Source organism: Hippoglossus stenolepis, chromosome 18 (genome assembly GCF_022539355.2).
Source record: "Hippoglossus stenolepis isolate QCI-W04-F060 chromosome 18, HSTE1.2, whole genome shotgun sequence".
NCBI lineage: Eukaryota > Metazoa > Chordata > Actinopteri > Pleuronectiformes > Pleuronectidae > Hippoglossus > Hippoglossus stenolepis.
In genome coordinates, this window is record NC_061500.1 from 267156 (window position 1) to 286949 (window position 19794).

Consider the following 19794-nt stretch of genomic DNA (forward strand, 5'->3'; position numbering starts at 1 on the left):
GTATAGAAGGAGGCTGCAGAAACAGAACTGAAGAGTCATTACCTCTCAGGACGAACACTTTATAGATAAACAGCAGTGGAGCCTGTTCTTCGTAATAACTATTGAATCTGCTTGGAGACGCATCGCAGGACGAACAGCAGGTGTCTGGAAACAGAAGGATGCAGGCTGGTTTAGTTTAGTTTAGTTTCATTTCGGTTTATTGCCAATCTAAAGTTCCACACTCCAGTCCTGTAGGTGGCGCTAATGCAATTAAGCTTGTTTACCAACCGCCAACAAATCAGAAGAAGATTAATGGAACACAACTTCTTTTGAGATCAGCGAGTTGTTTGTTTCCCGGTGTTTCACTGACGTGCGTGACGGAGCTGATGCGTGTTTAACCCGGTTTAACTCGGTCCAACTCGATTTAACTCGGGTTACTCCGGGAGACTTGCATCTTCTCACTGAACGTTAAACATGTAAGTGTCGACCTGTAGCCTGGTGTTAGCGGCTAACAGTTAGCATTGAGTGTAGGATGCTAAGTTGAATCCTGACGTCACAGTTGTGTTTGAGTAACTTTTGAGTGAATATGTGAAAACATCGCGTTATTACAGACGTTATAAACACGCTATGAGCTCCAAGCTAACTTAACACGCACTAATCACTGAATAAGTTTGTTTTACTCTGGTTTTGGTTGTTTAGCCGCTGGCTAGGCTAAAGCTAACCTAGCAAGTTAACTTCAGTCAACTTTGAAATAACTTTAATTCGACATTGATTTGAGTTTTCTTTACACTGAAATACTAGTCAACACACGTGGATGTATTCTGACAGTTAAGTGTTTCACTGGTTAGTGTCTGGTTCACCACTGGTTAGTGTCTGGTTCACCGCTGGTTAGTGTCTGGTTCACCACTGGTTAGAAGTGTCACATATTCTGTTCAATCTGTGACCCACAGACTAACTGACAGAGCCGAGTGATACAACATTATATATGGGTTATCCTGAGATGTTCCTGAGATGTTCCTGACGTGTTCCTCACATGTTCCTCACATGTTCCTCACATGTTCTGCTGGTTCTGTGTGTGAGAACAAATGTCTGAGTCAGTGTCTCTGGACATGTTCTGGATCTTCTCCTGCAGCCTCCTAGTAACATGTGTGTAACATGTCAGAGTGAGTCCATGTGAGGAGACAGCAGGACAATGTGTGGAAGCTTCCCAGTGAGATAGTGGACGTGTTGATGAGGTTTCTAACACGTGACGGACGTGAAACTGGAAGAACACAAACATCTCAGGATGAAGAAGAGGAGCCGCACACGTAGAAGACGAAGACGTCAACTTGGAAAGACGAGGAGGTTCCAGAGCTCTTGGTGATGAGGGCGTCACACTCCGCTCACTGTTGTCGTTGTGTGTTTCCAGAATGGACAGTCGCAGCCTGGTTGGTGAATTTCTGTCTCCAGAGTCGACGGTGACGTCCCTGATGTCCAACACAGGTCGTCTGAGGAGCAGCCTCCTGCCTCCTGAACACAACAGCAGCATCAGATACAGAAACAAGGTTCACTCTGATTCTACTGTTTCTACTGGGGCTTGTTTTCTCAAGCAGTGATGGAGCCTTCTTGTTTGTCAGCCATTTATTTTATCTAGCAAACAATCATTTTTGTGAACCAATGTAGAATTTAACTTCTCTTAGAAGTTCAATGAAAGATTGTTAATGGATTTATTTTCTTCATGATTTTAATGCTGCGAGTTAAACCCGTCCAGTGGCCTCAGACTGGACAGCCCACAGAGATGAGGTTTTTATGGTACTGGTCTTACTAGATATATTTCATTAATGTTCTTTCATTGGTGGATTTTGCAGGACTACGACTCGGCCTCTGCGGCGCTGGACGCCTACATCGCAGACTTTGAGAGTAGTTGTCAGAACTGCAGGTTTTCGGCAGGAGGACTCGTTCTGCCGCATAGTCCCCTGTCCACGCCGAGCAGACCCAGAGTGAGCACACTCAGAAACAAAGATGGTAGGTCACGATTCAGAAGCTGTCAATTTTTCACATCTTTCTCTATCAGTTAAAGTTTTCTTTTTTATCCTCCTTATGTTGTTTGTTTTTACCCATAGTTCTCAGGGAGAGTTTGACTGAGAGAGAGCTGGACTTCCTGAACCTTCCCGTCAGCTCCCTTCATCACGGTGCTAACAGAGACAGACTCTCGATGACGACAGACGAGCTGCTGTCAATCCCTAATGATGGAACGATGCCTGTCACACATACTTCTGCCTTTATCCAAGGTCTTTAAACACATCGTACACCTCTGTATTCCTCTGGCACCTCAAACCTACATCCAGTCTTAAAACATCTCACCACTCCTCTGCTTTCATTCCAAGTTTATAAATGCATCACCCAAGTCTGTATCCAAGATCTTAAAAGTTATCACTGGCACTTTCCTCCTAATCTGTGTCTTTAAACGCACCGTCCACCCACCTTATTGTCACATAAAACACACAACTTTGTGATGTATCTCAGACATGGACTGAATGATGCCTGGTTTGACAGAATATACATTTTGGGAGATTAAACAATAACAGCATTGTCTCTTGGTTCCTGTGACGTCTCGTGTGTTGCTCCAGGCCTCGTGTCTCAGTCTGGAGCCTCACAGCTCCACGGCTCCTCCTCCACTTCAGGACCTGGAAACTGGGCTGGGCTCAGCAGCAGCTTCACCAAACCCCAACTGAGCCACCACCACCCTCAACTAACCAGGAACTCCAGGTTGATGCAGCTGGCACTTATGTGTATCATTGATGTGTGTCCTGACAGATCTCTGTGCTGTGATTGTTCTTCATCATTTCATTACTTTCTCCTCTTCACCAGGTGCAGAGGAAGAGGAGCAGCCACGTTCAAAACACATGACAACAAATTCCCTGTGAGCAGCTTTAATGTGACTATAATTCACATGTCTATTAGGATCTGAGTCTTGTGTCGTGCTTTAACTGAGTGTCAGTATTCCCTCTGTCTGTATCCGTCTGTCAGTCCGCACACAGAGCAGCAGGGTCAGAGTTCACAGAGCCGTCCTCATTTCATCCTCACTGGTTCACCAGCAGCAGGGCTGACAGGGAGCCCTCTGGATCCAGCAGCATCCCGGACCTGAACTACCCAGCATGGGTCCAGGGCTGCGACCGCAGCGAGTCGCAGCCACAGCTGCCACCAACGGAGCCAAAGCTGTGGGACGACCACAGTAAAACATTCTCATTAAAACATTTCACACCACAAGCGAGCTCAGACTAGAAATAAGTTTTAATTAGAATCATCTGTAGTAAATCTGCCATCATTGTAAACTGTGCGTGCTCTAAGAATGTGAAATCTTGACAGGCGTCCATTACCGAGGGGCCAGGCTGAGTGAACAGCCCGTTGAAGGTTTGTTTTCTTCTTCCAGGTTTTCCTGCAGCTGTGAGAACCAGAGCTCCGTCCTGGGTAGCAGAGCTTGAGGAAGATGATCTCGACCAGACACGTTCACAGGTCAGAGAAAAAGTCTTCTCTAAGGTCCACTTGAACTTTTAACCTCATGCGACAGTCGTCATCAGTGGATGGCGCTGGCTTAGTTGTCGACGTCGTTGAATTGCCCTCCGGGGACAAATAAGGTTGTTTTGAAGTGAATTTGAACATCAGGCAAACAGTAAGTTAACATTTGAGGAAAAGCAAATTTTCTGTTTGCTGCAGAATCTGTATTTGCTTCTCTTCAGAAGTCTGATGATGCTGACTTCTGCATACAACAGTATATGTAATTGCTTTAGTGATAATTGTGGGTGTAATGTGTGTGTGTGTGTGTGTATTGTGGGTGTGTGTGTCGACAGGTTGGAGATCTGAGGCTTCAGTTAGCTGAACAGATTTCACTGCTCGCTGCAGAGAGGAAAAGCTCCGACATCATGGACACTCACATGATGTTCAGAGGTAAGAACTCACTGAATGATTGATGAATTTCTGCACCATGTATTACACAACTCATTAGGGCTGATTAGACTAGACACGTTCAGGAAGACGAGTACAGTTTCAGAAGCTATGGAGAGACTAAATTAATAGCAGGGTTTTGAGTGTATTTTGTAAATCCTCCATCACAATATTCCACATGTTATATGTGGTTCAGCTGCGTGTTCTTATCTTCTTTTCAGACAACAGGATCGAGTATTTGATCCAGAAGGCCGATCATGTGTTGAACTCTCTGTGTCAGAGCTGTGACGGAGCAGATAAACCTGCAGGTGAGGTGAATTGTTTCAATGAGTATTTTGTATTGTGTGTCTCTCTAGGTGACCTGCACATCTTCCCCGGATGTTTCTGTGCACGATGGTCCCCAATTTAGCTTTTTGCCTTTTACAGTACAGGAAGTAGATAAAGCATTGAAAGCTCATGACACCAGAAAGGCACGTGGGCCTGGTCTTATGGCTCTGTGCTGGCGCCTCTTCTTTTTATTTAAATAAGTTTGGTCAAGATGTGACAGATGTGTCTCCATTTGGATGCTGATGAGCTGTTGTGGTGTATCAACACTTGCAAAGTGCTTTTAACGTTACACCTTGTCCGACCTGAAAGTGCTTAATGCTGATAAGACCAAGCTCGTGTTATTTTCTAATTCAAGGAGTAGTCCACAGAATATCCCTTCAGTGGCCACTCGTGAGGGAAAACTCACTGAGAGGGTTAATACCTGTCAATAGCTGGGTGTTTCATTGATGACTCTTATTTTTAAATCAACAGATGGTTTTGGGCAAACCGATAAATCTGTCATTTGATATTTTCTACAACCTGAACGTTTTTCTCCTTATTGAATAACTGTTTTTGTTCCCTAGTTAGTCCAGTGAACACTGAGGAGTTGCTCAGTTCATCCTCACGCTGTCCTTCATTAACTCTGTAAGATTTATTTACACTCATATTGTTAGTTCTGATTCATAAAACCTGGACACACTGATGATACTTGTGTTGAACCTGCAGGGACCCAGCAGCAGCAGCAGGGGGCGGCACAGAGGCTCTGAGTGACAGAGGAGCTGAGGTACGTTTTTCTGTTCCACTGCTGCTTCCTCACTGTTACTTTCATTATATGACAGATTTTACTTCAGTGAATGGACACAAGTCCAAATGATCTGCTGACAGATCCAGGATCACATCGCCCACATCTGTCTGCTGTCTCTCCCAGACTTTGAGCAGCGGTCTCCATGGTAACAACGTCTGGAAGCAGCCCGGTCCGGTGGAGGCTCTGAAACAGATGCTGTTCAGACTGCAGGCGGTGGAGACCAAGCTTCAGCGACAAGAAGAAGAAGCATCAGAAAGTCAAACACACCCTGACAGGCCGCAGACTCCAGGGACGCAGGTGGAAACTCTCGTGTTTCAGAGCAAACAAACAATAAATAGGATTTATTTCAGTTCCTGAACGCACCTCTCTGCTGTCAACATCCAGCTGTGAGGGAAACTCCTCACTGTAGCTGCTTTCAGAACTGCACTGAACCCTCGAGGAATTTCTCTGGAGTTTCTCTGGAGGAGGTGTGCAGAAAACCTGCTGCTGTGTTGTTCAGCTGTGAAACACAAACTCTGTTGTTTCACACAGTGACTCACATTGTGTTTGTGTTACAGACGACTGAAGTAGAGCTGGAGAGTTTTTCTGGTGGACCGTCACTACACAGGTAAATAACCCTGAACACATCACACATTTAATTAACACCAGAACGACTGCGTAGATGATCGATACCATTGACTGTGAAAAAAAGATGGACGTGCCGACGCTGCTTCTTCCAGAAATGAAGCTGAACTAAGATAAGATCAAACTTTTTTGATCCACACACGGGTGAAATTCACTTGTTACAGCAGCAGGCAGGTCAGAATGAGGCAGACAAGAGAATAAAGAAATATAAAAAGGCAATAGAATAAAAATATAGCTCAGATATGAACGCTGCCATCTTGTGGTGACGACGTCATTCGCAGTCTGTGCAGTCGTGATCGTAACTTATTAAAGCCAAACTAATCAGAAACATGAACACAAACATTTTGTTTCCATCCTCAGAGCTCTGCATCACCTGAGTCGTCTGAAGCTCCTGGTGGATGAACCCAGAGAGAAAAACCGAGAGGAGGAGAAGGATGAAGATGAAGGACGCTACTCTTCCTCATCTGCTGACGGTCTCATCTGTACGCAGCTGAAACTCTCCTAAAGCTGACGTTAGTTTTCTCACTGTCCAGGAAGAATCTGGATGAACTCTGGATTCATATTTTAGATGAAAAGGTGCCGTGCATCGAAACCCAGAACTGAGACTGAAACAGACCAGGAGCCAATGAAATGTGTGTGGAAGTTACGTGAAGTGTTCACGTGAAGGAAGCTGTGAAAGTTGAAAACTGTCTGATCTCGGTTTTTCCATTAAAGTCTCAGTCTGAACTTTGTGAAATCCTCTTGTTTTTTTCAGAATCATTTAGATTGGATTATATATCTTTCTTCACATTCAGATTTTGTAATGGTTCTACTCTCAACCCTGCGCTCGCACTCTAACAGCTCCTGCTTGTGCTCAAACTGTGTTGACACTCAGATTTCCTTCAGCTCTTCTCTTCACCCTGAAACATCTGCTCTCAGATCTCCCCCCCGCTGCGTGCGCATGGTGGTGGTTTTAGTCACTGCTTTTCAAAGTGGGGGTCCCAATCCCCCGGGGGGTGCCAGGGGGGTCACGGATACTGTAAGGGAAATGTGACAATAAAAATAAAATTATTAATTATTAAATTAAATATGTTTTTTAGATGTTATTAATCACTGCGTATCGAAATCTGTGTCCTTGGATGACAATCTTTTTAATTAAAAAACCCATGCCGCTCAAGCCAATCAGAATCGAGCAGCCGCTCAGAAGGTTCCTGTGTGCCTGAGAAACAGCTGGCGACATGGACCCTAACCCCGCCCGGGGCTGCTTTAAGTAACCGCCCGATCAGGACTCTCAAAGACGGAAAGCTAACGCACCTTCACCTGCTTCTCGTGCTCTGGGAATTTTGACAAACTTGATTTAAAAAAAATAAAGAATTGTTTTTCACAAATGATTCACAAACGTTTTTTTTTTTTTTTATAATTATTTAAAAAATCTTGTTTTAATAAAGTTGTTGTAATGACGGTCTTTGTCTGAGAGGGTCGCTGTGATGAGTTCCAGCTGTCCGTCACGTGATCCGTCACATGACCCGTCACGTGATCGTCCGGAGGCAGCTACAGGAAGAGACTTTTCTCTTTGTTGTTTGAATCTTTGCTTCAGAAAATGATCGAGAATCTGAAACTGGATGAAAAATTAATCTGAAGCTTTTTGTTTCGACTCAAATCAACGTAACTGGATCAAGAATACCACGAGGTACGTGCGATTCAAGACTCCGTTACAAACGTAAAGGCCGGAAGTGAAATGCGATCAAACAGGAGAACATGGAGTTTTATACTTGTATCTGTTAATTACATGTAAAGTGATCGTGGTGGTATTTGTAATGTAAAATAAGATTCAGATATATGTATCTTTGACTAATGATCAGTGATCAGGATCATTCAATAGAAACACTTAGTTCTGTGTTAATAGTAATAATAATACATTATTTCTGTAGCATTTATCCTAACAAGGTGAACAAATGACACGATAAGAAGGCAACAGAACAAAAAGAAGATATAATTGTAAAGTGTTGACATGTTTATCTGTGTGTATGTTTGTTTCACGTTCAGCTGGATGTGAAACGTTATTCACCTCCACAGCTGATTTTCATTGGCCTATTCCCTTCAACTACAAAGTTATGTTTCTTAAATGTTGCTGCCTCAAGGCATTATGGGATGGCATCACCTCCTTTATTTCTCTACCTCTGTAAAGAGGAAATGTTGTCATCACTGATGGTCTGCAGGGTCAGAGGTCACCATGGGCTCAGCAGTGGAGAGGACAGACGAACACGTGAGGGAGTATCTGATCTACCGAGGCTTCACCAGCACCATGAAGCACCTGGACAGTGAAATCAAAGCCGACAAGGAGAAAGGCTTCAGGGTACGACTGAGGGAAACGTGCACGGATTCAATCAAAGAAGATCATGGTTTAATCTGACATGTTCTTCTTCTGCAGGTGGATAAGATCATCGATCAGCTGCAGCAGTTCATCCAGAGCTTCGACCTGTTTGGTCTGAAGGAATACTGGCTCTACCTGGACAGACGTCTGTTCTGCAGACTGGAGGACGTCTACAGATCCACCGTCAACAAGCTGAGGACCAGCCTGTACAGATACTACGTCATCAACACCATCCAGGTAACATCCTGCAGAGAGACCAACCACAGCTGCTTCCACACATGAGCTCTGGAAAATAGAGTTAGTGTTTGTGAAGCAGCAGCAGGTTGTCGGGTCCGACTCGTTCTCACCAACAGGAACGTGTGGGAACATCCAGGCGAGGGGCGGAGCCTGTAGAGCAGCAGGAGGCCGGACATGACATATAAACTATTCTGCTGAATAATCATAACATCGCTGCTTCCGGACCAGGACAGACGCTCGTTAAAGGTCCGGTCTGTGTCGGAGTCTGTTTCCTCCTCTGACCTGCGCTCACTTTACACTTTACCAACAAACACCATCACTGGAGGACACGTACAGGACCGACGTTTACTTTGTGTTGGTTTGATTCTCTAGAGTTTATGAGACGCATGTTAAACCGGCTACACAACACGAGACGTAACGCACAGTCAGGACATCAGAGTTAAAGTGAGAGGAACGATCCGGAGTCATGACCCGACATCATCGATTAATAACTGAATACATGAGATTATCAGTTTGTCTGAAGAGGGACAGATGAACACACACACACACACTCCTACGACTTAACGCAGTGTTTTTACTTCATGTTGCAGAAGAAGGATGAAGATGAAAAGGTGTTAATTTCATAGTTTTTTTTATACATTTGGTCATTTTTCAGGACAGCCGGGCCTTCATCATTTGTGCGTACACAAGGTCGGAGGAAGTTCTAAATTTGTTCGTAGAGTACGAACATATTGATGAATCGTTTAGGCACAGATTTGTGCGTACGCACTGGAACTCGTCAGGAACTCGTCTGTGTTTCAGTTCAGGTCTGAAAACAGCTGAACTGTTCTTTGTGAAACAGAACAGTGGTGAAAACATTCCTCCGTCCTCTCGTCCCTCTAGAAAGGAAACCTGGAGAGGACTCAGGAGTTTTTCCAGAAGCAGTCCTTGGAGCTGCAGGGTCAGGCCGAGTGGCGGGATTGGTTCATCCTGCCATTTATCCCCACCCCCGAGCAGAACCCCGCCTTCTCTCCGTACTTCTCCCGCCAGTGGTCCGACACCTTCCTGGTGTCTCTGCACAACTTCCTGTCCGTCCTGTTCCAGTGTCTTCATATCCTTCAGCTCATGTGTGTAGATTTAACAGTGAAGATGATCCTCTGTGTTTCGATGAAACGTCTTTGGTTTGCAGTCTTTGACTGTTTCCACCTCAGCCTGTTCTGCTGAGCTTTGACGCTGAAGTCCAGAAGATGACGAGTGTGACCGAAGAGAACGAGCAGCTCCGGCAGCTGGTGAGAAGAAGAGTGAGATGTGAACCAAGGATTTGTTGTTGGTAGTGATTTGTGTGGTTTGGTGCTGGCGGTCTAACGTTTTCTCGCCGTGTCTCGTCCAGCTGTTCGCTCTGCAGACGGAGAGCCGGGACCAGAGGGACGGAGACGAGATGGTTCACCACAAACTGCCGGCGTACGTCCAGAACATGGACCGACTGGGAGACACTGAGCTGTGAGACATTAACACCACTGTCTTTACTGATGACTGACTACAACTAAGATGGCTGCCACTCTGTTTTATGTCACATGACGAGACAAAGTCTCTAACCAAGTTATTTATTGGACGAGGAGTCGATGTTTTGGTCACATGTTCTTACTGCCTCTGTGCATCCAAGATGGCTGCCATGCTTCAAACCTAACGGAGTTAAATAAAGTTACGTGAAGTTACGTGAAAAATGAAAACTGTTAGTGAGTGTTGGGAGTAGCAGATGGCAGCCATCTTTAATCTGATCTAAATTCAGTTTCATGTGTTTGATTTACCTTCTGTCACAGGACACACATTTTATTTTACTGCATCGACTGACTGACGTTTGTTTTACTGGTATTTTATTCTGAAATGTTGATTGTATTGAATACAGCAGCTGAGCTTTCGATGCGTCTCCTGAACGAAGCCGCTGACGTTCAGGCTCGTGAGGAAAGTCTCAAGTTTTATTTGACGTCTGAGTTTTTAGATCAGAAGTAGAAGTGTTGAGTATAAAGTTCAGAGGCTTCGTGTGAAATAAGATACTTACTTTAAGAGAGGTACGTTAAAGTACCTGCTGACAGAGAGATGAGATCATGATGATGGAAGAAGAAAGAGGATTTATCATTATTTTTATTATTATTGTTTTAACAGGCTGTCAATCACAAACCTCAGATTTGTATCCCTGAAGCACTTTGAGAAGAATTTTCTTTAACGCAGACAAACCTGCTGATGTGTCCGTTCATATAGAAAATTTATATTTCAAAATATTTTAACTAACTTATTGTTAATGGTGGGATATTTATGTTGTTTACACTGTTTGCTGGGATGCAGTTGTTGTTGCCAAATAAACAATTCACCTGATGAATTGTTGTTTCTTGTCAGTACGATTCGTTTTTTCTATATTTTTAAACGGGTTTCACTCGCTGACTTTAGACTAATGTACTTCAATCTAAAATTAATACTAAAATGTTAAATAAAACATACAGATGTTTGGCATTTAATGTAGGAAGTGATAAAATAAAAAAATCATCAAAAATCCCAAGAAAAGCTATTAAAGATGTGAAGGAATATCAAAGTCGCAGAATTACTGACACTTCATCATAACTGAAGTTGAGGTGAAAAAAATAATTTTGTGATTGTTTACAGGACGAACACGTGAAGAGTTCGGTGTCATCGACGTAGCATTTGATGTAATATTTACTGACCTCTAGTGGTGACGTACACAAACTGTTCTTCAAAGATCCACATGGATTTAACGTCCTGAGAAATCACGTTTCTCACAAGAAAGTAAATGAAACACAAATGTTTTCTTTTGCACAAGCAACGAAACATTTTGGTCAACAAAATTGAACTTGTAACAACATATAGATTTTTCGTGATATATTTTTAACTGATAAAACCCAGAAGAAATCCTTGAAAACAACGTGTAGCTTTGTATCGGGCAGAACTCATTCAAGTCATTAAACTGAGCTTCTGTTCAATCAGAAGAAGAAACGAGAGAAGACGATTTGACGTCAGCTGATCTCAGTCATGATGGTTCATCCTCTGGTTCGTCTTTTACTTTACAAACCTGCTTCACAGCTGATTCCTTTATACATTTAAAACAGGATCAGCTGATCAGATGTGTGTCAGATCCAACACGTCTGAGGTAAGTTCCACGTTAACCGCTCGTTCTCGTCTGAATCCAGGTTCTGACGACAGCTGCTCGCTCTGTTCTGAGCACATCTGGATGAGTTGAAATGATGAGAAAAAGTTAGTTTCTTTTCATTCCACAGTTTGATGATTAAATCCTTTTCTCTTCTTCGTCCTCTCAGGGACTTGGTATCGAGCCAGCGAGCCGTCGGCACGACAACCACTCCTTCCAGAAACTTCTTCTCTACAATCCTACCACAGGGCCGACGCACGCCGGGGAAACCCCTGCAGGTCGCTGCTGGGTCTTCACCAAACCAGGCGGCAGTGAGCAGGAAGGACCCACCAGCCAATCAGGTGAAGTTTCCCTGTCTCTTATACGCCCCCCCCAGAGGCTGTTCCGCTGTAATGTCCGTTCAGATTCCTGCAGGGGGCAGCACTCTGTCAGTATGTCTTTTTCAATGACTGTAAATAAAGATGGACGACTTCCTCCCTCCTAAAATTAAGCCAAAATATCTCAGATATGGACGAAATGGATAGTTCCTGTCGATACACGCTCTCAACCAATCAGTCAGTCTCAGCTGTCAATCAAGACGTGTCAGCCTGTTTTTATATCATCAAATAACTAAATAAAACCAAACTGATCAGAAACACTTGAACAAACATCAGTGAAAGAAGAACGAGCTGAAATGACAGAAACATCTTTACAAACATTTATTTAACGTCCCATCTGCTAACATGGAGAAGGGGGGGTTTATGATATATACTTCAGCCAGGCACCAGGGGGCGATCTGGCTTTACTTTTAGGCTTGAGATATATTTACAGTTTAGTCACAAGTTTGTGTTAACGACCAGATTCATAGTGAGCGTAGCTGTTCACGTACTTGTTGTGTACTACACATGTTACTGAGTATTCCACTAGAGGGCGCACCACAGAAATCTAACATCCAGATTTATATTCTATAAATAAAAACATAGTCGAGGTCACGTACTGCCCCTACTGTTCATGTGTGTATTGCATCCTGCATATGTGAGGCTTCAAATTGACACAGGATAAGTTCAAAGTGTGAATCTCTTTAGAGATGTCGTCCATCTTTATCGACAGTCTTTGTTTATTCTGACAGCCATGATCCTCTTCTGATCTGAGAACATCTTCTCTATCTAATATCAACGTTTCAGCCTGCAAAGACAAAAGAGACGATCGTAACTAAGGAGGTGAAACCCGTCACCAGCCAGGCACCGAGTAATGAAGCTGTGAGTCAACAGACAAACCAGACGACACAATTCAGACACAAGAGAATCCAGGAGCATGAGAAAGAGAGGAAGGAGCTTTTCTCCAAACCACCACAGGTAGAGTTCTACTCTGATCAAGCCCCATTCATGCCTCTGGGTCGAAGCCACGCCGTAGCCTACACGTAGACGTGTACCCTACGCAGAGCCCCCCGATGTACCCTGCACCTCCCCACCTACTGGTCCAGGCTCCGCAGACCACAAGAGCTGTGATTGGTCCGCTTGGTAGCATCACATTATTGATTATTTTCATCAAGAATAAATGATAAAATTATTCTGAAATCAGTGAAAATGTTGAGAAACATCACATTTTTTAAGAAAGTAAAGAAAAGTCCTGGATCTGCACCAGAGTTGACTGTTTTAATCTCTGACCTTCACCAGGTTAACCGGATGTGTTCAGTAGTTCAACCTCTTAACTAACTGAGTGATGCAGAAGCCTCATGGAAATCCATGCAGCGTTCATTTTCACTAACTGCATCATTTCATGTGTCGTCCTCAGACACCAGAGAAGAAGGGAGAGGCTGCGGAGGTCGAGTCTCCTGCTGAGACCGCCATCGAGCCCCCTGACTCCGCCTCCTCCTCTAACAGCAGGAGCGGAGGAGGAGGAGGAGGAACAGAGGGAGGAGGTGTGTCCGCGGAACAGCCTTTTATCAAACTCAGCCAGGAGGAATATGGAGAACACCACTCATCCATCATGCACTGCAGGTCTGACTTCAGTTACCTGGTCATCGCTCTGAAGGTCGAGAACCAAACCTCATCTTCTTTTCTTTCCTTCCTCCTGTTTTCCAGAGTTGACTGCTCTGGTCGTCGAGTTGCCAGTTTGGATGTAGATGGAGTCATCAAGGTGATCGATCTGTATGAACAGAGAAGATTTTTATATTAACAAACTGAAAACACATGACAAACCCGTCGTCTTCCTCCTCCTCTTCCTCAGGTGTGGTCATTCAACCCCATCATACAGACTAAAGCCACCATCATGTCCAAGTCTCCTCTTCTGTCTCTGGAGTGGGCGACCAAACCCGACAGACTGGTACGAACAGCAGGCTGCACCTTCACAATAAGAGCATAACCTGACATCACAAATACAGTGGATCTGTCATTCTACCATCAATCTATTCTGTTCTAGGTAAATCTATCTTTATTCTGAAAACAGAAAACACGTCTGTCCTGGTTTTATGTGAAGAAAAACGGACAAGAAAAACAGCAAATGGAAAAAAATATATTATATAACTTGAAAATATAAAAATATTGATATTTAAAAACAGATTTTAAAATAGAAGTCAAATTAAAGATGACTCCAATAAAGTGTGTGTGTGTGTGTGTATGTGTGTGTGTGTGTGTGTGTGTGTGTGTGTGTGTGTGTGTGTGTGTGTGTGTGTGTGTGTGTGTGTGTGTGTGTGTGTGTCTCTGTGTGTGTGTGTGTGTGTGTCTGTGTCTGTCTCTGTCTGTGTGTGTGTGTGTGTCTCTGTGTTTCTCTCTGTGTGTGTGTCTCTGTGTGTGTGTGTGTCTGTCTCTGTCTCTGTGTGTGTGTGTGTGTGTGTCTGTGTGTGTGTGTGTGTGTGTGTGTGTGTGTGTGTCTCTGCTCTCTCTGTGTGTCTCTGTGTCTGTCTCTGTCTGTGTGTGTGTCTCTGTTTCTCTCTGTGTCTCTCTCTCTCTCTGTGTGTGTGTCTCTGTGTGTGTCTGTGTCTGTCTCTGTCTGTGTGTGTGTGTGTTCAGTTGCTGCTGGGCAGCGGTGTCGGCACCGTGCGTCTTTACGATACAGACGCCAAGAAGAATCTGTATGAGATGAACATTGATGAAACTCACCCACGGTACGTTGTGACGTCACCGTGTAGTTTGACCCTTCGTCGGTAACGAGGTTAACACGACTCGTCTCCGTGTGTCAGCATCTTGTCTTTAGCCTGCAGTCCCAGCGGGTCATCATTCGTGTGTTCGGCCGCAGCTCTCAGTCGATCGGGAAGCGTCGAGTCGGGTCCTCGACTTCCTTTACCGGTGTCTGGACAGCTGCTGCTCTGGGACACCAAGACTGTCAAACAGCAGGTAATTAACCAGCTAGTTCAGTTATTTAACTGACAGGTTAGTTAGTTAAACTCATAGTTAAAAGAGAATAGTCAGTATTGTGTTTGTATTGGCTGTGACTGTTATTCTGATTTAATCTCTATTCAATACGCACCACAGCTCCAGTTCTCGTTAGAACCTGAACCAGTTGCTATTAACTGCACGGCCTTCAACCACAACGGAAACCTGCTGGTGACCGGAGCTGCTGACGGAGTCATCAGACTGTTTGGTCAGTTTCCCTCCTCAGTTACATCTGCTCACTGTGTTCAGCAAAGGTCTCGGAGCAGTTTCCAGAGTCATTTAAACACTGGACAGATTCACTCACACTCTAAATGTGGAGTCGTGTAGTGAGCGACAGATATTTTCACAAAGCACCTTTCACCTCAACAAACTATTTGTTCTCCCTCCATCAAACGTCGACACATTAATCAGCTCTGAATTCTCTGTTGTACGTAGACATGCAGCGCTACGAGAGCGCTATGAGCTGGAGAGCTCACGACGGAGAAGTTTACAGCGTGGAGTTCAGCTACGATGAAAACACCGTCTTCAGCATCGGAGAAGACGGAAAGGTGAGTTTTTATTTTCATGAGAATTCATCTGCGTGGATGTCAACAGATTCCAAAAGCATCTTGTGTGTGTTTGTGTGTTTGTGTGTTCAGTTCATCCAGTGGAACATCCATCGGTGTGGGGTGAAGCAGTCAGAGCAGGTTTTACCTCAGGACGCCACCGGACCCTTCGTCCTGTCGGGATACAGCGGATACAAACAGGTATACAGCGTTACCATGGAAACAACTGAATTTCACCACATAAAGTGAATTTAAAAACTCATTAATATCTCAATTTGTAAACAAAATCTTCAGGTTCAGGTTCCTCGAGGTCGACTCTTCGCCTTCGACTCTGAAGGACAACACGTCCTGATGTGTTCCAGCTCTGGAGGACTCATATACAGAGTAAATAACCTTCATCCTCCTCATCATCAGTCTTCTCATCAGGATCCAAACCCAGAAGCTGTGGTTAAACTGGAACTTATCCTAAATGTTTGGTCATTTTTATGTATATGTGACTGTTTTATTTTCAGGATTGTTATTTGTACTGAATAATTTTAATTTGTTTATTTTTTTAGAATCATGACGTAATTGATTTTTATGAAGTATTTTCATGTTATTCTTTAAGTTATCAGTAGTAGTGGAAATCAGCCGATTAATATTTTATTTGTGCATTTTTAGAATTTGTAATATTTACTCATATTTATTAAATGTATATGTTTAATTTTAGTGCATTTAATTCTTAAAATAATGAATTTTTTCTATAATTTTTATTTAACACTAGTTGACTAGTTAACAGCCGTGTGCGTTGAGTCAAACTGATATTTTTATTCATATATTTTGTGAACCCCCTCCATCCAGCTGACCAATGGGGAGCCGGCTCTGGACAGCGTGCTGTCGCTGGGCGGACACAAAGCGCCGGTGGTGACAGTTGATTGGTGCTCTGCGGTGGATTGTGGCACCTGCCTGACGGCGTCCATGGATGGAAAGATCAAACTGAGCACGCTCCTGGCACAGAAGTCCTGACTGAGTCTCATAAACATGTCATCATCTTAATGATGTGATAGAAGCAGTGAAAACTCAACCACCTGTTGTAAACTCATATAAATATTAAAGTTTAGTTCCATCCGAGTGCTGCTTTCTTTCTTTCTTAGCTGCTTCCTCACTCAGCAGAGCCGTGATGGCGTCACCTGATGGATCCAATGTTCCTTCTCCTTTATCTCCAGCTCCTGAAGGAAACATGAACAAACATGTTCAGTAGCTAAATGATCCACCAGCTGCTCTGAAGGAGTCACTGTTTACTGCTGGACATAACCCGTCATGCTCTGTAAATACAAATATATGAGATAAAAGATGCTATAACACCTTTTTCTGTTGATTGGAAAAGAGATGCATGGATGAGAAACAACTTAAGTCTGTTGCTCTGTTTCATAAATCACAGTTCAAAATGTAAAGTCCTATTTGGTTTCAAACTGAGGTAATTCAACCGTTTTTAATTGTTTTACTTCACCTCTTGTGTGAAAAATGACTTTGTTCCTTTATACAATGACATCATGCTCATTGGTTTCACTAATTAAATTACAGTTTCAAATGTGTGTGAATTTAGTCTGTGATGTGCAGGACTAACCGCTGGTTCACATCTGTTCTTATGACTTATGTCTTCTTCTTATTTTACTTTCATTTCATTCAGATGTTTTTATCAGGTCAGTCTGGTGGTGCAGTGTCTCGGCTCTGCCGCAGGGGGCGCTCTGAGAACACGCGTAGTGATGCTGTGCAGTGAAGAAGAAGAAGAGTCAGGAGCATAATAAACAGTCTTGCTAACAGGAGGTAAAAAAAAAACTCTTTAATCTTGTTCATGTTGATTTTCCTCTGACGAACAGAACCTGTCATTTAATTGGTTTTCAAATACAAACGCACGCAGGAGAATTCAGGTGTTCCGTTGTGTTTCTGACGTTTTCTCCGTAGTGACGTACAGGCGCTAGCTGCTAGCTGCTAGCTCACCGTGAGCTTGTTGACTCCCGGTTCCTCTTTGATGTCCCCGGTCTCCGGTCCCGCGTGCAGACATGGAGAGTTTGTACAAGCGGAAAATGTTCGCGTCGATGCGGAAAACCAAAGTGGACGCATCGAAGAAGCGTCAGATCGGCCTGCCCGCCTCCATCCTGGACGACAGTGACGAAGGCTCCTTCTCCTCCTCCTCCTCCTCCACCTCCGGATCCCAGTCCGACTTCCAGAGCTCCCCGGAGGAGGACAGCGAGCAGGGCCGCCGGGACCGGAGCGAGTCCGGGGCGAGCTCCAGCGACCACAGCCGCTCCGTGACCCGCAGGAAGCGCTCGTTCCTGGGAGGCGACGACAGCTCCTCGTCCTCCAGCCCCGGGGAGGAGGAGAAGAAGAAGAAGAAGGAGGACAGGAGCCAGCCGAAGAGGACGGTGCAGCCCAGGAAGAGGAGCAGGCTGCAGCGGCAGGACGAGTCCGACTCCGACCATGTGGAGGAGAAGCGGAGAGAGGAGGAGGAGAAGGTGAAGAGGAGGCAGAGACACAACAAGCTGCTGGCGCTGTCCCGGAGGATGAAGGCCCGGGTCCCCAACCGGAGGAGGAACCGTGTGAAGCAGGTACACACCGGGAGACACACACAGCGGGACACACACACACCCTGGGGGACACACACACCCAGACACACACACACCCGGACACAAACACAGAGACACACACACACACCGGGACACTCACGCCGGGAGACACGCACAGCGGGACGGACGCACCCTGGGACACACACACCCAGACACAAACACAGAGACACACACACACCGGGAGACACACACAGCGGGACACACACACCCGGACACACACACACCGGGACACTCACACCGAGACACACACACTGACCCTGGACTTTAGAATAAACAACCACTACAGTTATTCTAAGATTGGACCAAGTGTAAAACCTGTGAGTGTAAAGTGTGTTTTCATTGTCAAAGTCTAACTTGTGTTTGTTTTCTCAGAGTGAAACTGATGAGGAAGAGGATGAGGCCCCAGGTGATGAACATCAGGACGGAGGAGAAAACAGCAGCAAGAAAGAGTTGACAGGAGGTAATGAAGGAGGCAGGGAGGAGAAGAAGGGGAAACAGGAAGAAGAGGAGGAAGAACAGCAGGATGAGGAGGAGGAAGAGGAGGAAGAAGAGGAAGAACAGCAGGATGAGAACGAGGAAGAGGAGGAGAACAAGGGAAAGAAGTAGATCCACAGAGTCCTGGAGAAAGAAAGAGTTTGAATGTGAAGGACTCAGAAACTGTAGTGATCTGAAAATGGATCATAATTCTTTTTTTCTTCCTCAGAATGTCGGAGCACTAAGAATTGTTGTTACGAGGGTTTTATGGTCATATCTTGTTCCTATAGCAACAGACAAAAGGAGGATCTGAGCAGCCTCAGTGGACGATGAAGAGAGACACTCTTCATGTCTGCTGCTGATCCACTGACACATGTCCAGTCAAAACTCGTTTAACTTAAAGCAACGTGATGTAACAGTTACTGAGCAACAGCGCCCCCTGCAGCCATACATGCTTAACTCTGTCGGTCTCTGTCTGATGTCTCAGTGTGTTGACTCTGACTGAGTCGTCCCACTGAACTGAAACACAGCTAAACGCTGATATTACCCATGATCCTCTGCTTCCTGAACCCGAAGAGCTGCAGCTGTAACAAATCCACCAAACTCTGTTCAGAATTCTTCATGTTTAACAGTTTCCTGCTGAATATTGGAGATAAACTCTGTTTTTTAATAACTTCAGAGTGTTTTTAACTGATCTCAGTTCAGCTTCACTCTTCAACTGGAGCTGGTTGTGACAGTTGAAGCTGACTCTCAGTCAGTTCTTCTCACAGGAGATGGAACCCACTCAGCAGAGTTACAGAGAACAGACGATCAGGGAATAAATATGTTTTATTTAATTTGAATGATGATTAAAAACTATGCAGTGATAAAACACCGTCAGTGGATCAGCAGCTGCTAACAGTTCGGACTGAGGAATTCAAGCAGCAGCTCCGTGACTCACGATCTCCTGGTGACATTTCTTTTACTGATAAAGAGAAAGTCGTTAATAGACTGTTTCCATGACAACAAAAGGAGAGACATCAAACAAGTCTGTTGTTTGATGTCTCTCCTTTTCTCCTTCTCCTGTTGCAGAACAAAACCTCCAATCAGAAAGCTTTTCAACTCTGATGTCACAGGCTGTAGATGGACAGTGGCCGCTGAGGCTTGTGGGAACTGTAGTGTTCAGAGACAGTCAATATACCCAGAGTGTTCAGATACTTCTCTGTTGTTTTCTTTTCTTCGTCTTCATTTGAACTACAGATTAAATGGTACTCGGCTCCTGCACAGCAGATAGTTTTTTATTTTCCCTGCTGCTGCGTTACGTCAGCAGACGATTTAAACTCAATCAAGTCAAACACTTCACATTTTCTTGTACACTCGCCTTTTCTCCTTTATAGTTTAAAACCAGCAAAGTGTCTGTGCGTTTTGGGAGTTTTGTCCATCGCTGCTTTAAGTTATACGAATGACAATGAA

The 19794-nt window shown here is 44.4% G+C and overlaps 2 protein-coding genes across 3 annotated transcripts; both read left to right on the forward strand.

The window, feature by feature from the left end:
* The first annotated feature begins 251 nt into the window (after window positions 1-251).
* Window positions 252-6364, forward strand: c18h18orf54 (chromosome 18 C18orf54 homolog). Of its 2 annotated transcripts, XM_035184423.2 has the most exons (15): window positions 252-455; window positions 1388-1523; window positions 1827-1983; window positions 2082-2249; window positions 2589-2727; window positions 2830-2881; window positions 2989-3193; window positions 3392-3474; window positions 3810-3906; window positions 4125-4211; window positions 4794-4854; window positions 4936-4993; window positions 5138-5311; window positions 5572-5621; window positions 5999-6364. In XM_035184423.2, exons 2-15 carry the CDS (start codon window positions 1389-1391, stop codon window positions 6141-6143), a joined length of 1611 nt encoding a protein of 536 aa, XP_035040314.1. In that variant the 5' UTR covers window positions 252-455; window position 1388; the 3' UTR covers window positions 6144-6364. The 2 variants fall into 2 exon arrangements, with proteins under 2 accessions (XP_035040314.1, XP_035040315.1); XM_035184424.2 differs by lacking the exon at window positions 252-455 and having other exon boundaries at window positions 1222-1523.
* Window positions 6365-7105: 741 nt separating this feature from the next.
* On the forward strand, window positions 7106-16372 carry wdr91 (WD repeat domain 91). Its single transcript, XM_035184837.1, has 18 exons — window positions 7106-7307; window positions 7837-7973; window positions 8049-8228; window positions 9111-9318; window positions 9414-9496; window positions 9598-9707; window positions 11534-11705; window positions 12528-12698; window positions 13138-13343; window positions 13428-13482; window positions 13573-13668; window positions 14355-14449; window positions 14525-14678; window positions 14817-14925; window positions 15153-15265; window positions 15356-15463; window positions 15557-15646; window positions 16103-16372. The coding sequence occupies exons 2-18, from the start codon at window positions 7851-7853 to the stop codon at window positions 16265-16267; spliced, it is 2238 nt and encodes a 745-aa protein (XP_035040728.1). The 5' UTR covers window positions 7106-7307; window positions 7837-7850; the 3' UTR covers window positions 16268-16372.
* The last annotated feature ends 3422 nt before the right edge of the window (window positions 16373-19794 follow it).

Excerpts from the sequence above, each read along its gene's own strand:
- wdr91 (XM_035184837.1), top strand. The coding sequence starts at position 7,851 with ATGGGCTCAGCAGTGGAGAGGACAGACGAACACGTGAGGGAGTATCTG. Across the intron at positions 9,497-9,597 it reads ACGAGCAGCTCCGGCAGCTG|CTGTTCGCTCTGCAGACGGA; the intron begins GTGAGAAGAAGA and ends TGTCTCGTCCAG. Across the intron at positions 14,926-15,152 it reads CGGAGTCATCAGACTGTTTG|ACATGCAGCGCTACGAGAGC; the intron begins GTCAGTTTCCCT and ends TGTTGTACGTAG.
- c18h18orf54 (XM_035184423.2), top strand. The coding sequence starts at position 1,389 with ATGGACAGTCGCAGCCTGGTTGGTGAATTTCTGTCTCCAGAGTCGACG. Across the intron at positions 3,907-4,124 it reads CACTCACATGATGTTCAGAG|ACAACAGGATCGAGTATTTG; the intron begins GTAAGAACTCAC and ends TCTTCTTTTCAG. Across the intron at positions 4,994-5,137 it reads TGAGTGACAGAGGAGCTGAG|ACTTTGAGCAGCGGTCTCCA; the intron begins GTACGTTTTTCT and ends TGTCTCTCCCAG.